Source organism: Pseudophryne corroboree, chromosome 1 (genome assembly GCF_028390025.1).
Source record: "Pseudophryne corroboree isolate aPseCor3 chromosome 1, aPseCor3.hap2, whole genome shotgun sequence".
In the NCBI taxonomy this organism is placed as follows: domain Eukaryota; kingdom Metazoa; phylum Chordata; class Amphibia; order Anura; family Myobatrachidae; genus Pseudophryne; species Pseudophryne corroboree.
The window spans coordinates 778,695,770-778,713,898 of record NC_086444.1 but is presented as its reverse complement, the minus strand read 5'-3'; the positions used below and the strand labels follow the sequence as shown (position 1 = coordinate 778,713,898).

Below are 18,129 nucleotides of genomic sequence, written 5' to 3'. Positions count from 1 at the left end.
TGTAAATGGCATGTTGGCAAGTTTACGCTTCTCCTCAGATGCTTTTAATTTGATTAGATTTTTGGGTCATTTTACTGAACTTTTGTTTTTTGGATTTTACATGCTCTCTACTATGACATTGGGCATCGGCCTTGGCAGACGACGTTGATGGCATTGAATCGTCTCAGCCATGACTACTGGTGGTCATTACAATGCTGCTCTGTACTACTATATACTGGTCACAACAATGCAGCAGATATTGAGCACTGATCAGGCTACTAGAAGTGACAAAGATAAGCAAGAAATAGCAATGGCCTACTGTACTATACTACTATATACTGGTGGTCACCACAATGATGTACTGTACTACTATATACTGGTCACAACAATGCAGCAGATATTGAGCACTGATCAGGATACTAGAAGTGACACAGAGCAGCAAGAACAGCAATGGCCTACTGTACTGTACTGTACTACTATATAATGGTGGTCAACACAATGCTGCACTGTACTACTATATACTGGTCACAACAATGCAGCACAGATATGGATACTAGAAGTGACACAGAGCTGCAAGATACAGCAATGACCTACTGTACTGTACTACTATATACTGGTGGTCACCAAAATGCTGCACTGTACTACTTTATACTGGTCACAACAATGCAGCACAGATATGGATACTAGAAGTGACACAGAGCTTCAAGATACAGCAATGGCCTACTGTACTGAACTACTATATACTGGTGGTCACCACAATGCTGCACTGTACTACTATATACTGGTCACAACAATGCAGCACAGATATGGATACTAGAAGTGACACAGAGCTTCAAGATACAGCAATGGCCTACTGTACTGTACTGTACTGTACTGTACTACTATATACTGGTGGTTACCACAATGCTGCACTGTACTACTATATACTGGTCACAACAATGCAGCAGATATTGAGCACTGATCAGGATACTAGAACTGAGTCTGACATGGAGCTGCAAGGTACAGCAATGGCCTACTGTACTGTACTACTATAATATACTGGTGGTCACCACAATGCAGCACACTGAGCACAGATATTGAGCTTGTCAGGCATAGAACGTAGCCACGTCCTCTCCGCTCAATCTACAATGCATGAGTGAAAATGACGGCGATGCGCGGTTCTTTATATGGAATACGAATCTCGCGAGAATCCAACAGCGGGATAATGACGTTCGGCCTCGTTTGGGTTAACCGAGCAAGGCGGGAAGATCTGAGGCTGCCTCTGACGCGTGTAAAACAGGTGAAGTTCAGGGGGGTTCAGATCTTGACGAACCAAACCCGTTCATCATAGCGCTGACTCTTTGTCTTTTGACAGGAAATTGACAACCTGCATCGGACTTCTGAGAAGGTTCAGTTGTGGTCCACTTTCTGATGAATATTTGGTGGACACTGGTGCTGTTATAATCATTTAAGAGGTGGAAGGACTGTTTCCCACCAGACTGTTGTGATTCTTTAGTGCAATAAGCATGTTTTAGGTGCAGAGTATTGTGTGTTTTGTAATGAAAATGTACTGTTTATATATATATATATAGTTTATGTAATGGTTGGTTTGTGCGCTTTACTCAAGTGCGCTTTGTTCAAGTACATTTATAATCCCTGTGATCTGCACAGTTTGAACAGAGTTGCAAGTTAAAAAATAGAAAAAATATATCTATTGGTTTGTACTGGTTGGTTGGTGCGCTTTTCTCAAGTGAGCTTTTTTCACGTGCATCTATAAACCCTGTGATCCACGCAGTGATCCGCGACTTGACAAATGACAACTATCAGTTCAGTGAAGAGCAACCAAATACTAGTGCAGCAGCTGCGGCCAACAGTCATGATGATGATGCTAGTCCAGCAACATAATCTACTAATGGCCAATGCTCAAGGTCATAGTGGGTCTAAGTCAGTGTATCTAAAATCAAAAACCCAATATACAGTGTTGAAGAAAAACACACCTCTTATAAAGGGAAGGTTTGGTACAGAAAAACATAAAATTGCCAAAATACCATTCACCACATGCAGTGGCAAGGAAAGGCTCAGGACCTGCCCTTTATTTCTAAGTGGTGGTTCTGCAACTGTCAGTGAGACATCTTCCTTTGCCTTTCATGACAATGCAAGAACTTTTCACTCAGAGTCTAGAATAGGTGTCAAAAAATTAAAACCATCAAGGCAGTAGAACAAACTGTGCATACAGAACCATCAAACATTCCTGACATTTCCCACACTGTCCTCATAGAGAAGCCTCTTCCACCATGTCTGTACCATCTGCACATATTGCAAGCAGTACATGTAAAGATGGTGATGAGTGCATAATACAGTAGAAATAGAGGATTCATGTGTGGCCGTGGAACAGGATGAGGGGAATACTGTATGTGTGTACTACTACTATCTGACACTGAAGATGAGGATATTGATGATGTTGTTTGTGTAAATCATCCACCAGTGGCTGCAGTTTTTGCCCGTGATAAAAGAAAACCACTGTGATGCCTGGTCAAAAGACCAAAAAAGCCACCTCTTGGGTGTGGGATTATTTTTACCCAGATCCTGACAATGTCTGTGAAGGCATCTGCTCCATTTGTGATGCCAAAGTTAGTAGACGTAGGGTCGTTAGCCATCTAGGCACCTCCACCACGTTAGGTCATTTGCAAAATTTATTTTACAAGATTATAATGTAATTAATGCCCTCATCATCAGCCTCCCCATTAGAGATCAGAGGTAGTCCTTGCAAAAAATGTCTTGTAGAGGCCCAAACAAAAAAAGCATTTCAGCCACAAAAGTATCAAACAATATAACAAGATGTGTGGTGGTCAAAATTGACTGGAAATGACTGAAAATTAATGATGTTGAGATTTCTAAATACTCGAGGAACAAAAAAAGGCCCAAAATTAACTGATTTTAAATTTTTTGCCATTTTTTTTAAAACTCAAAAAAAAAAATACAAAACCAGTCACGGCGGTTTGGCAAATCCAAATCCAGACGAAGAATCAGAGCCAAATCCAAATCTAGCTAAAATGGTCTGGTGCACATCTCTAGGTATTTCACATGTGCACTGTGAAGCCAGAAGAGGAGGGATCCAAATGGATCCCTGTTTGCATTCCGCACCGTCCTCTAACAGGTAAGAATGGGCTTACTCCATTTGAGGATGGCGTTAGCTACTGGAGTCAAGCTCAATCAATCAATCAATCAATCAATCAAGCATCACACATATGCTATTTACTAATTATGTTTCCAGGGCAGTTATGTGCCCTGGGCTGCCCTTCACCACCCTCCAGCCTACAGTGATTGTGATGTAATGAATTCATAAAAGAGTAGCCCTGGAGAAGGGAGCAGCACTTTGGATGCACAACACATTTTCTCTGCAGGCACATACCAGCTGAAAAGAGGTGCTGCCAAAGCCATGCGTCCTGGACAGTGGCACCAGCCTCACCCTAGGTAGGACTTAGTATATTCTTACAAACCAGGTCTTATATATAAGGCATCCTACACATTTTTAATCCAACTTTAACTTTGAAATATAATGACTTGTGCTGAACCTTTGACTGATCTCTGAAAATATTCTTGCCTAACAGCGTAGGCGGATTATCAGGACTGATGGAAGACAAAACAAGCAGGTTTACTTGTAGAGGCAAACTGGTTTACCAGTTTGTGAGTACAAGCACTTTTACGGAATACACTGTTGTGTCTGACATATGTGTTGTCAAAGTGGATGATCGAGCTCCAAATGAAGTCTGCCTCATTGGCTGTGGATTTGCTACTGGATATGGTGCCGCTTTAAATACTGCTAAGGTAATAACTGATACTGTGAAATAAGCAAGGAAGCGTTATTTCAAAACTGCTTAATAAGCAGTTAGTAACCTAGATGTTTTAGCTATTTACATAGGGCCTAATTCTGAGTTGATCGCAGAAGCAAATATGTTAGCAGTTGGGCAAAACCATGTGCACTGCAGGGGGGACAGATATAACATGTGCAGGGAGAGTTAGATTTGGTTGGGATGTGTTCAAACTGAAATCTAAATTGCAGTGTAAAAATAAAGCAGCCAGTATTTACCCTGCACAGAAACAAAATAATCCACCCAAATCTAACTCTCTCTGCACATGTTATATCTGCCCCCCCCCCCCTGCCGTGCACATGGTTTTGCCCAGTTGCTAACAAACTTGCTGCTGCGATCAACTCAGAATTACCCCCATTGCCTAAAGCATGATTGCAAAACACAATTGGATCCTCTCAAAATGCTTAGTTCTTTAACAAAGTGTAGATAAACTGATGCAAGGGGGAATGCAATAATCAAAAAGTGAGAGATTTTGAGAAAGTTCTCCTGTTTTTTTTAAAGCGGCAATCATTTACATGGCAAACCCAGTTGTTGATTTTGCCATGTAAATGATTGCCACTTAAAAAAAAAAAGAGAACTCTCACAAAATCTCTCGCTTTCTGATTTTCACACCATAGCACATTCCCCCAATGAGTCTAGAAAATACATTTTGTAGTTAAATTGTTTCACATACTGGTGGACATTCCGAGTTGTTCGCTCGTTGCCGTTTTTCGCAACGCAGCGATTAGGTGGAAAAAGCGCATGCGCATGGAACGCAGCGCACATGCGCTAAGTACTTTCACACAAAATTTAGTAGATTTACACAAGGCCGACCGACGTTTTTTCATTGCTCGAGGGATCGTAGTGTGATTGACAGGAAGTGGGTGTTTCTGGGCGGAAACTGGCCGTTTTCAGGGAGTGTGCTAAAAAAAACGCAGGCGTGCCAGATTAAAACGCAGGAGTGGCTGGAGAAACGGGGGAGTGGCTGGCCGAACGCAGGGCATGTTTGTGACATCAAACCAGGAACTAAACGGACTGAGGTGATCGCAATCCAGGAGTAGGTCTGGAGCTACTCAGAAACTGCAAGGAATTATTTAGTAGCAGTTCTGCTAATCTTTCGTTTGCTATTCTGCTAAGCTAAGATACACTCCCAGAGGGCGGCGGCCCAGCGTTTGCAATGCTGCTAAAAGAAGCTAGCGAGCAAACAACTCGGAATGACCTCCACTGTACATATGTGAGTCCCAAAGTGGATCACACAGTCTTATCTAATAAAATTAATATTATATTTAAAAGGGTGTGTATCATGTACATTCAGGACTGCAATAAGTATTATTATTATTATTATTATTATTAACATCATCATCATCATCATCCTTTATTTATAAGAACCACAAAATACAGTGCACCGGAAAGTATTCACAGTGCTTCACTTTTTCCACATTTTGTTATGTTACAGCCTTATTCCAAAATGGAATAATTTTCCTTCAAAATTCTACACACAATACCCCATATTGACAATGTGAAAAAAAGTTTTTTTGAGATTTTTGAAAATTTATTAAAAATGAAATTCTAAGAAATCACATGTACATAAGTATTGAGAGCCTTTGGCATGAAGCTCAAAATTGAGCTCAGGTGCATCCTGTTTCCACTGATCATCCATGAGATGTTCCTACATCTTAATTGGAGTCCACTTGTGGTAAATTTAGTTGATTGGACATGATTTGGAAAGTCACACACCTGTCTATATTAGGTCCCACACTTGACAGTGCATGTCTGAGCACAAACCAAGCATGAAGTTAAAAGAATTTGTCTGTAGATCACCGAGACAGGATTGTCTCGAGGCACATATCTGGGGAAGGGTACAGAAAAATATCTGCTGCTTTGAAGGTCCCAATGAGCACAGTGACCTCCATCATCCATAAATAGAAGATGTTTGGAACCACCAGAACTCTTCCTATAGCTGGCCAGCCGTCTAAACTGAGCGATCGGGGGAGAAGGGCCCTAGTCAGGGAGGTAAGGAAGAACCCGATAGTCACACTGTCAGAGCTACAGCATTCCTCTGAGGAGAGAAGAAAGACAACCATCTCTGCAGCAATCCACCAATCAGGCCTGTATGGTAGAGTGGCCAGAAGGAAGCCACTCCTTAGTAAAAAGCACATGACAGCCCACCTGGAGTTTACCAAAATGCACCTGAGGGACTCTTAGACCATGAGAAACAAAATTCTCTGGTCTGATGAGACAAAGATTGAACTCTTTGGTGTGAATGCCAGGCGTAATGTTTGGAGGAAACCAGGCACCGCTCATCACCAGGCCAATACCACCCCTACAGTGAAGCATGGTGGTGGCAGCATCATGCTGTGGGCATGTTTTTCAGTGGCGGGAACTGGGAGACTAGTCAGGATATAGTGAAAGATGAATGGAGCAGAGTACAGAGACATCCTGGATGAAAACCTTCTCCAGAGCGCTCTTGACCTCAGACTGGGGCGACGGTTCATCTTTCAGTAGGACAACGACCCTAAGCACACAGCCAAGATATCAAAGGAGTGGCTTCAGGACATCCCTGTGAATGTCCTTAAGTGGCCCAGCCAGAGCTCAGACTTGAATCCAATTGAACATCTCTGGAGATATTTGAATATGGCTGTGCACCGACGCTTCCTATTCAATCTTATGGAGCTTGAGGTGCTGAATAGAGAAATAGGCGAAACTGCCCAAAGATAGGTGTGCCAAGCTTGTTGCATCATATTTAAAAAGACTTGAGGCTGTAATTCCTGCCAAAGGTGCATTAACAAAATATTGAGCAAAGGCTGTGAATACTTATGTACATGTGATTTCTTAGTTTTTTATTTTGAATAAATTTGCAACAATCTCAAAAATAAAAAACCTTTTTCATGTTGTCATTATGGGTTGTTGTGTGTAGAATTTTGAGGAAAAAATAGGATTTTGATACCTACCGGTAAATCCTTTTCTCATAGTCCATAAGGGATATTGGGGACACATTACTATGATGGGTATAGACGGGGTCCAAAGGAGCCAGTGCACTTTAAATTTCTTCAACTGGGTGTGCTGTCTCCTCCCCTCTATGACCCCTCCCACAGGCAGTTATAGGTAAAACAGTGCCCGAAGGAGAAAGGACATACTTGACAGAAGGAACTTAACACCAACAAACGTGGTGAGATTTATAGACCAGCACACCATAACACAACTTGGCCAGCAATGGCTGGCAACAAGAAACAGCAACAGCTGAACAGGTAACACATAACAGAGAACCTGCAGAAAGTCACAGCACAGAGATGGGTGCCCAATATCCTTATGGACTACGAGAAAAGGATTTACCGTTAGGTATCAAAATCCTATTTTCTCTAACATCCTTAAGAGATATTGGGGACACATTAGTACGATGGGGATGTCCCAAAGCTTTCAGAACGTGTGGGAATGTGTGGAGACAACTGCAGCACTGCCTGCCCAAACTGGGTATCCTCTTTGGCCAGGGTATCAAACTTGTAGAACTTCACAAAGGTGTTCTTCTCCAACCAGGTAGCAGCTCGGCATAGTTGCAGGGCCGAGACTCCACGGGCAGCCGCCCAGGAAGATCCCACTGATCTTGTGGAGTGGGCCTTTAGAGACTGTGGAACAGGTAAGGCAGCCAACACATAGGCCTGTTGGATAGTAAGCCTAATCCAACGAGCAATGGACTGCTTTGAAGCAGGACAACCCTTCTTCTGCACATCAGATAGCATGAACAAGGAATCCATCTTTCTCAGCTGAGCCATCCTCTTGATATATATATCTTCAAGGCACGTACCACATCACAATAGGTTGATTCAAGTGAAATGCGGAGACCACCTTTGGCAGGAACTGCTGTCTAGTTCTGAGGTCCGATCTGTTCTTGTAAAAGACCAAGCAAGGACTTTTCTACGATAAGGCCCCCAATTCTGAGACATGCCTAGCAGAAGCCAGGGCCAGTACCATCACTGTCTTCCACGTGAGGTACTTGTCTTCCACTGTCATCAGAAGTTCAAACCAGGAGGACTGCAGAAATCGTAGCACCACATCCAGGTGGTGCTACGTGCCGTAGGTGGCACAAATGGAGGGTGTATGTGAAGCACTCCTTGCAAGAAGGTCTAAACTTCTGGCAACACAGCCAATTTCTTTTGGAAGAAAATTGAAAGGCTGAAATCTGGATCTTCATGGATCCCAGACATAGGCCTTTATCCACTTCAGCCTGCAAAAAATGCAGGAATCTTCCCAAGTAGAAATCTGCAGGTGGTTATGTGCATTCCTCTCACCAGGAGACATATCTCTGCCAAATATGATGATAGTGTTTTGACATCACAGGTTTTCTGGCTTGCACCATAGTGGCAATGACCTTTTTGGAAAGCCCTTTGTGAGCTAGGATGTTCCGCTCAACTTCCATGCCACCAAACGAAGCCGCCATAAGTCCAGGTAGATGAACTGTCCTTGCTGAAGAAGATCCCTTCTTAGCGGCAGAGGCCAAGGGTCTTCTACGGATATGTCCAGAAGAGCCGCATACCACACTCTCCGGGGCCAATCCGGTGCAAGCAATCCTGCTTGATTCTCTTGAGCACCTTTGGGATCAATGGAATTGGAGGAAACAAGTATTCCAGCTGGTAAGGCCAAGGCGACGTCGGCGCATCCATCGCGCTCGACTGAGGGTCTCTGATTTGCGAGCAGTAGCAGCAAAGTTTTTTGTTGAGTCGAGATACCATCATGCTGATCTGTGGGCATCTCCCCTGTTGATGATCTGATGAAACACCTGAGGGTGTAGTATCCACTTCCCCGGGTGGAGATAGTGACAACTCAGGAAGTCCGCTTCCCAGTTATCCACTCCCAGAATGAAGATTGCGGACAGTGCTGTTGCATTTCTTTCTGCACAAATGAGTATTCTTGACACTTCTCGCATGCAGGCCCTGCTTTTTGTCCCTCCTTGTCGATTGATGTACACCACAGCCGTGGCGTTGTCCGACTGAACCTGGATCTCCAGATTCTGGAGCAGAGGGGAGGACTGAATGAGAGCATTGTAAATAGCCCAAAGTTCCGGTATGTTGATCGGTAGTAGGGCCTCTTGGGCAGACCACCTGCCCTGGAACTGCGCCTCCTTGGTGACAGCTCCCCATACTCTCAGACTTGCATCCGTCGTGAGGAGGATCATATCCTGAATCCAGAAGCATTGACCTTCCAGGAGATTGGAAGACTGCAGCCACCACAGAAGTGAAATCCTGGCCTGGGGTGACAGTTGAATCATCCGGTGCATCTGAAGATGGGAACCGGACCACTTGTTCAGGATGTCCAATTGAAAGGGTCGGGCATAAAACCTTCCATACTGAATGGCCTCATACGAGGCTACCATCTTTCCCAACAATCTTATGCAAACATGAATAGATACTCGAGCGGGGTGGAGAACCATGCGAACCATTTCCTGGAGAGTTCTCACTTTGTTCTCTGGGAGGAATGCTTTCTGCACTACAGTATCCAGTAGCATTCCCAGAAACAATAGCCACTGAGATAGCTCCAGGTGGGACTTCTGTAGAATGAGGATCCACCCGTGGTGTGACAGAAGGTGGCTATATGGTGCAATCTATATGGAGCAGTAGAAGCTCCCTGGAACTCGCTTTTATCAGGATATCGTCCAGGTAAGGGACCAAGTTGACTCCTTGGACTCCTTGGAGCTGGAATATGATTTCCGCCATCACCTTTGTAAACACCCTTAGAGCTGCAGACAGGCAGAAGGGTAATGCCTGGAACTGGTAGTGATCATTAATTCAGGGACACTAGGAATTCCTGTTGTTCCAGGCCTGCGATCACTGCTCTCAAATATTCCATCTTGAATTTGAAAACCTTCAAGTAAGGATTCAAGGACTTCAGATTCAAAATGGGTCTCACAGACCCGTCTGGTTTTGGCACTACGAACATACTGGAGTAGTAACCTTGTCCTGGCTGTTGCAGGGGTACTGGAACAATGACTTGGGACTGGACCAACTTTGTGATGGCCAGTAGTAGCGTAACACGCATATTTTCCAAAGCTGGTAAGCTTGATTTGAAAAATAGTTGGGGAGGAGCACCATCGAACTCCAGCTTGTAACCCTGAGAAATAAGGTCCCTTACCCAGGTATCCTGGCAGGAACTTTCCCAGATTTGGATAAAGTTACGTAACCGAGCTCCCACCTCGAGATCCTCCTGGGGTGGGCGGGCACCGCCATGCTGAGGTTTTTGTGGAAGCTGAACAGGTGCTCTGTTCCTGAGAGCCGACAACGTCTGGTTTCTTAGGCTTACCTCTGGGGCCTCTAGCTGCATTGGAGGCCCCTCTTGCCCTAGATTGAAATCTGGTGGACCAAAAGGACTGAGAAGATGGTCCCGGGTAGGTACGTCTAGCAGGTGGAGCCCCTGAGGGAAGAAACCTTGGAGATCCATGCGTCCAATTTGCCTCTGAAGAGCCACTCTCCTGTAAAGGGAAGAGATTCCACATTGCGTTTGGAGTTAGCATCAGCAATCCACTGACGCAAACCATATGGCTCTGCTTGCAGACACAGCCGTAGCAATGGTCCTAGCATTAATATTGCCAATCTCTTTTATGGAGTCACAGGGGACCCGTGCCTTGTCCTGAATGTGTTTAAGGAAAGTTACCGTAGTAACAAGGGTCATGTCACCCGAGAGACCCTCCTGAATTTGAGTAGCCCAGGAATGAATTGCATGTGTCATAAAGCAACCTGCAATGACCGGTCTTTGAGAGATACCGGCAGCAGTGTAGGTAGATTTCAGTGTGGTCTCAAGTTTCCTACCCCCCCGGGTCCTTTACCGTAAAGGAGCCTTGAGCAGGGAGTACTGCCTTTTTAGAGAGGCGAGAGACTCAGGCCTCTACAGCTGGAGATTCTTCCCAGAGCTTCCTGCCTTCAAGGGCAAAGGGAAATGTATGCAAAAACCATTTTGACACCTGATATTTTTTATCTGGATTTTTCCAGGCTAACTTAAATAAATCATCCAAGTCTTTGGAATCAGGAAATGTGACAGTCAGTTTGTCTTGTGGGAGGAAAAATGACTGCTGATTAGTAGTGTCCTCTATGGGGAGCTTTAGCACATCCCTTATAGCCAAAATGAGGGGTTCAATACCCTGTGTAGGGGCGGAATCCCCACTTATGGGATCCACATCATCCCCATCATCCTGTAAGTCATCATCATTATCTGAGAGGATTGCAGGTAAAGCGCGTTTATGCGCACCTGTATTAGACAGGGGGGGATGGGGAACATAAGCCCTGGCAGCTAGATCTGCTACTGCTTATTGCAGTTCTTGTGTTTTGTTGACATTTCCAGTGAGTTGAGATGACATATCAGACATCATAGTTTTGATAGCCCCCAGCCAGGAGGGCTTGTGACTCTCCCCCACATTGTCCTCAGCATTTTGTGATGATTGACTACACTGCTCACATGATATGGAACCAGATGAAAGAGGGGAGAATCTGGTATTACATACACTGCATAACTTGTGTTTTACCATTAATAAGTAACACACACAAAATACACATACAACACAGACTGAGTTACAATGCAAGCCTGCCCTATTGCATGTGCGTGGAGACACAGAAGAGAGGACACCAGCACACCCAACGCTGCAGAGCCCCAGCGAGGTTGTCAGCGTTTTTATATATATCAGTGAAAACTAGAGATGAGCGCCTGAAATTTTTCGGGTTTTGTGTTTTGGTTTTGGGTTCGGTTCCGCGGCCGTGTTTTGGGTTCGAACGCGTTTTGGCAAAACCTCACCGAACTTTTTTTGTCGGATTCGGGTGTGTTTTGGATTCGGGTGTTTTTTTCCAAAAACACTAAAAAACAGCTTAAATCATAGAATTTGGGGGTCATTTTGATCCCAAAGTATTATTAACCTCAAAAACCATAATTTACACTCATTTTCAGTCTATTCTGAATACCTCACACCTCACAATATTATTTTTAGTCCTAAAATTTGCACCGAGGTCGCTGTGTGAGTAAGATAAGCGACCCTAGTGGCCGACACAAACACCGGGCCCATCTAGGAGTGGCACTGCAGTGTCACGCAGGATGTCCCTTCCAAAAAACCCTCCCCAAACAGCACATGACGCAAAGAAAAAAAGAGGCGCAATGAGGTAGCTGTGTGAGTAAGATTAGCGACCCTAGTGGCCGACACAAACACCGGGCCCATCTAGGAGTGGCACTGCAGTGTCACGCAGGATGGCCCTTCCAAAAAACCCTCCCCAAACAGCACATGACGCAAAGAAAAAAAGAGGCGCAATGAGGTAGCTGTGTGAGTAAGATTAGCGACCCTAGTGGCCGACACAAACACCGGGCCCATCTAGGAGTGGCACTGCAGTGTCACGCAGGATGGCCCTTCCAAAAAACCCTCCCCAAACAGCACATGACGCAAAGAAAAAAAGAGGCGCAATGAGGTAGCTGACTGTGTGAGTAAGATTAGCGACCCTAGTGGCCGACACAAACACCGGGCCCATCTAGGAGTGGCACTGCAGTGTCACGCAGGATGTCCCTTCCAAAAAACCCTCCCCAAACTGCACATGACGCAAAGAGAAAAAGAGGCGCAATGAGGTAGCTGTGTGAGTAAGATTAGCGACCCTAGTGGCCGACACAAACACCGGGCCCATCTAGGAGTGGCACTGCAGTGTCACGCAGGATGGCCCTTCCAAAAAACCCTCCCCAAACAGCACATGACGCAAAGAAAAAAAGAGGCTTTTTACTGATATTTGGTGTTTTGGATTTGACATGCTCTGTACTATGACATTGGGCATCGGCCTTGGCAGACGACGTTGCTGGCATTTCATCGTCTCGGCCATGACTAGTGGCAGCAGCTTCAGCACGAGGTGGAAGTGGATCTTGATCTTTCCCTAATTTTGGAACCTCAACATTTTTGTTCTCCATATTTTAATAGGCACAACTAAAAGGCACCTCAGGTAAACAATGGAGATGGATGGATTGGATACTAGTATACAATTATGGACGGGCTGCCGAGTGCCGACACAGAGGTAGCCACAGCCGTGAACTACCGCACTGTACTGTGTCTGCTGCTAATATATAGACTGTAAAAAAGGAAGGGTGAAAAAATTCCTGCGCACTAGAAAGGGTATATAACACACTTATTTGCGGTGTTGAAAACACTATAAAATGATTTTTATGTGAAAATATGTGAAATTCTTTCCTTATCCACAAGAAATCTTCACATCAGAAAATATACCACACGTGTTGTTGTCTGACAAAAGAATATATACCATACGTCTTATTTCTCGCAATACAACAATAATGGAAAGTCTCGTAGTATGTTCATAAAAAATATATAAAATCCAATAAAAGTCCGAAAACAGTCTGTTATCTGGTATCCTCCTTATTGCAGTAAGTCGTTCCCACCATATATGATTCTTTGTCTTGCTCCTCAATATGGGTGCATGAAAAATAAATAATAAGGAATCATGGTGCAGACTTCTTTACAAGTTTATTCACAGACACAATATTCTACAGTTAAAATGCGTACCAGAAAAGACCTTCCAGGAAGGCACAGTAAAAAGCAAGTAAGGGTATTTGTTGAGCTCCCCCTTATAGAGCTGTACCTTCACCAGGTCCTGGGCAGCACAGAGCACCAACGCGTTTCAACCAAGCAGGTCTTTTTCAAGGTGTGGATAGTATGAGGATAACCAGATTTTTATAGCTAAGCAGCTAAAAACACACCCACTTCCTGTTACAGGGGGTGTGGTTAGCCGTTTTAGTGTTAAAATTTCTTTAAAATGATACAGACAAATCATAGATGATACTTAATACATGATTGAATTAAATAGGAGGTATATCCCTCTTTTTATAATATAACAATATAGTTGATGCATTAAACAAGTGAAATCGCGGATGTTTTAACTTTACTTCCTGTTTGCGTTCCATCCTTTGGAACGCCACGCGGCATTTCCGGTTCCGCCGGAAATGACGCGTGTGAAACAAGATTGCGGTCCGAGATGCAGTAGTGGGAGGCCGCATGGGTCTTATTTCCGCCGGAAATGCCTTGTGTGACTGGCGGGGGACGGTGTGTGGAGGTGCGTTCCACGTAGCTGGAACGCATCCCACAACTTCCGGTTTTGCCTGAACTCGTGGTCCGGCCCTATCTATTGATGTAGATGTTTTTAACTTAGAGAGTGACAGTATGTCACATCGACCCCCATTTACTGGACGTGCTGGTGGGTTTCTAAAAGAGTTTAAAGTGGACGTGAGTTCCACATAGATGGAACGCATTGCGCTACTTCCGGTTTCCCCGGAAATGAAAAGGCTGGATAATTGATGGATTGATTCACATGAATAAAAAATATATATTTGTTGCATATAAATCAAATAGCAATGGTTCAGTGGTTGGTTTTGATAATGTGATCCTCCTTATTTGTAGATTAAATGATTATAGTATTAGTGAGGACACTTCAATTGCCCACCCACATATCTACAAATGGTAAAAATCAAGAAGGAGTGGTAAAACATAAATCATATAAAAATGACCATGGAGAGAATCTTTTAAAATTAACAATTAACAATCAAACATCCAGAAAGTCAAAAGCATAATTAATACAGAAAAATTATATTCCAAAACCCTAAGATATGTGGGGGTTTTTTATAAAAAAATTGAAGTGTCCTCACTAATACTATAATCATTTAATCTACAAATAAGGAGGATCACATTATCAAAACCAACCACTGAACCATTGCTATTTGATTTATATGCAACAAATATATTTTTTATTCATGTGAATCAATCCATCAATTATCCAGCCTTTTCATTTCCGGGGAAACCGGAAGTAGCGCAATGCGTTCCATCTATGTGGAACTCACGTCCACTTTAAACTCTTTTAGAAACCCACCAGCACGTCCAGTAAATGGGGGTCGATGTGACATACTGTCACTCTCTAAGTTAAAAACATCTACATCAATAGATAGGGCCGGACCACGAGTTCAGGCAAAACCGGAAGTTGTGGGATGCGTTCCAGCTACGTGGAACGCACCTCCACACACCGTCCCCCGCCAGTCACACAAGGCATTTCCGGCGGAAATAAGACCCATGCGGCCTCCCACTACTGCATCTCGGACCGCAATCTTGTTTCACACGCGTCATTTCTGGCGGAACCGGAAATGCCGCGTGGCGTTCCAAAGGATGGAACGCAAACAGGAAGTAAAGTTAAAACATCCGCGATTTCACTTGTTTAATGCATCAACTATATTGTTATATTATAAAAAGAGGGATATACCTCCTATTTAATTCAATCATGTATTAAGTATCATCTATGATTTGTCTGTATCATTTTAAAGAAATTTTAACACTAAAACGGCTAACCACACCCCCTGTAACAGGAAGTGGGTGTGTTTTTAGCTGCTTAGCTATAAAAATCTGGTTATCCTCATACTATCCACACCTTGAAAAAGACCTGCTTGGTTGAAACGCGTTGGTGCTCTGTGCTGCCCAGGACCTGGTGAAGGTACAGCTCTATAAGGGGGAGCTCAACAAATACCCTTACTTGCTTTTTACTGTGCCTTCCTGGAAGGTCTTTTCTGGTACGCATTTTAACTGTAGAATATTGTGTCTGTGAATAAACTTGTAAAGAAGTCTGCACCATGATTCCTTATTATTTATTTTTCATGCACCCATATTGAGGAGCAAGACAAAGAATCATATATGGTGGGAACGACTTACTGCAATAAGGAGGATACCAGATAACAGACTGTTTTCGGACTTTTATTGGATTTTATATATTTTTTATGAACATACTACGAGACTTTCCATTATTGTTGTATTGCGAGAAATAAGACGTATGGTATATATTCTTTTGTCAGACAACAACACGTGTGGTATATTTTCTGATGTGAAGATTTCTTGTGGATAAGGAAAGAATTTCACATATTTTCACATAAAAATCATTTTATAGTGTTTTCAACACCGCAAATAAGTGTGTTATATACCCTTTCTAGTGCGCAGGAATTTTTTCACCCTTCCTTTTTTATTGTTACTTTGTGATTAGTGGAGTCACTTAAAAAATTCCAGCAGCCAGTTTACTAGCAAGGATCGCAGGTGGCACCGATATCCTTCCTCTTAATATATAGACTGGTTGATAAAGAGATAGTATACTCGTAACTAGTATGTATGTATAAAGAAAGAAAAAAAACCACGGTTAGGTGGTATATACAATTATGGACGGGCTGCCGAGTGCCGACACAGAGGTAGCCACAGCCGTGAACTACCGCACTGTACTGTGTCTGCTGCTAATATGTAGACTGGTTGATAAAGAGATAGTATACTCGTAACTAGTATGTATGTATAAAGAAAGAAAAAAAAACCACGGTTAGGTGGTATATACAATTATGGACGGGCTGCCGAGTGCCGACACAGAGGTAGCCACAGCCGTGAACTACCGCACTGTACTGTGTCTGCTGCTAATATATAGACTGGTTGAAAAAGAGATAGTATACTCGTAACTAGTATGTATGTATAAAGAAAGAAAAAAAAACCACGGTTAGGTGGTATATACAATTATGGACGGGCTGCCGAGTGCCGACACAGAGGTAGCCACAGCCGTGAACTACCGCACTGTACTGTGTCTGCTGCTAATATATAGACTGGTTGATAAAGAGATAGTATACTCGTAACTAGTATGTATGTATAAAGAAAGAAAAAAAAACCATGGTTAGGTGGTATATACAATTATGGACGGGCTGCCGAGTGCCGACACAGAGGTAGCCACAGCCGTGAACTACCGCACTGTACTGTGTCTGCTGCTAATATATAGACTGGTTGATAAAGAGATAGTATACTCGTAACTAGTATGTATGTATAAAGAAAGAAGAAAAAACCACGGTTAGGTGGTATATACAATTATGGACGGGCTGCCGAGTGCCGACACAGAGGTAGCCACAGCCGTGAACTACCGCACTGTACTGTGTCTGCTGCTAATATATAGACTGGTTGATAAAGAGATAGTATACTCGTAACTAGTATGTATGTATAAAGAAAGAAAAAAAAACCACGGTTAGGTGGTATATACAATTATGGACGGGCTGCCGAGTGCCGACACAGAGGTAGCCACAGCCGTGAACTACCGCACTGTACTGTGTCTGCTGCTAATATATAGACTGGTTGATAAAGAGATAGTATACTCGTAACTAGTATGTATGTATAAAGAAAGAAAAAAAACCACGGTTAGGTGGTATATACAATTATGGACGGGCTGCCGAGTGCCGACACAGAGGTAGCCACAGCCGTGAACTACCGCACTGTACTGTGTCTGCTGCTAATATATAGACTGGTTAATAAAGAGATAGTATACTCGTAACTAGTATGTATGTATAAAGAAAGAAAAAAAAACCACGGTTAGGTGGTATATACAATTATGGACGGGCTGCCGAGTGCCGACACAGAGGTAGCCACAGCCGTGAACTACCGCACTGTACTGTGTCTGCTGCTAATATATAGACTGGTTGATAAAGAGATAGTATACTCGTAACTAGTATGTATGTATAAAGAAAGAAAAAAAAACCACGGTTAGGTGGTATATACAATTATGGACGGGCTGCCGAGTGCCGACACAGAGGTAGCCACAGCCGTGAACTACCGCACTGTACTGTGTCTGCTGCTAATATATAGACTGGTTGATAAAGAGATAGTATACTCGTAACTAGTATGTATGTATAAAGAAAGAAAAAAAAACCTCGGTTAGGTGGTATATACAATTATGGACGGGCTGCCGAGTGCCGACACAGAGGTAGCCACAGCCGTGAACTACCACACTGTACTGTGTCTGCTGCTAATATATAGACTGGTTGATAAAGAGATAGTATACTCGTAACTAGTATGTATGTATAAAGAAAGAAAAAAAAACCACGGTTAGGTGGTATATACAATTATGGACGGGCTGCCGAGTGCCGACACAGAGGTAGCCACAGCCGTGAACTACCGCACTGTACTGTGTCTGCTGCTAATATATAGACTGGTTGATAAAGAGATAGTATACTCGTAACTAGTATGTATGTATAAAGAAAGAAAAAAAAACCACGGTTAGGTGGTATATACAATTATGGACGGGCTGCCGAGTGCCGACACAGAGGTAGCCACAGCCGTGAACTACCGCACTGTACTGTGTCTGCTGCTAATATATAGACTGGTTGATAAAGAGATAGTATACTCGTAACTAGTATGTATGTATAAAGAAAGAAAAAAAAACCACGGTTAGGTCACTGGTATATACAATTATGGACGGGCTGCCGAGTGCCGACACAGAGGTAGCCACAGCCGTGAACTACCGCACTGTACTGT

At 43.4% G+C, this 18,129-nt stretch overlaps 1 protein-coding gene across 6 annotated transcripts in view; it reads left to right on the top strand.

Moving 5' to 3' along the window:
• LOC134910135 (NADP-dependent alcohol dehydrogenase-like) overlaps positions 1-18,129 on the top strand; it is a 465,879-nt gene that overhangs the window by 54,879 nt on the left and 392,871 nt on the right. For all 6 annotated transcript variants that reach the window (XM_063917876.1, XM_063917830.1, XM_063917821.1 and 3 more), the window contains one exon: positions 3,570-3,786. In XM_063917876.1, coding sequence (XP_063773946.1) covers positions 3,570-3,786 — 217 coding nt within the window. The remainder of the gene's footprint in view (positions 1-3,569; positions 3,787-18,129) is intronic.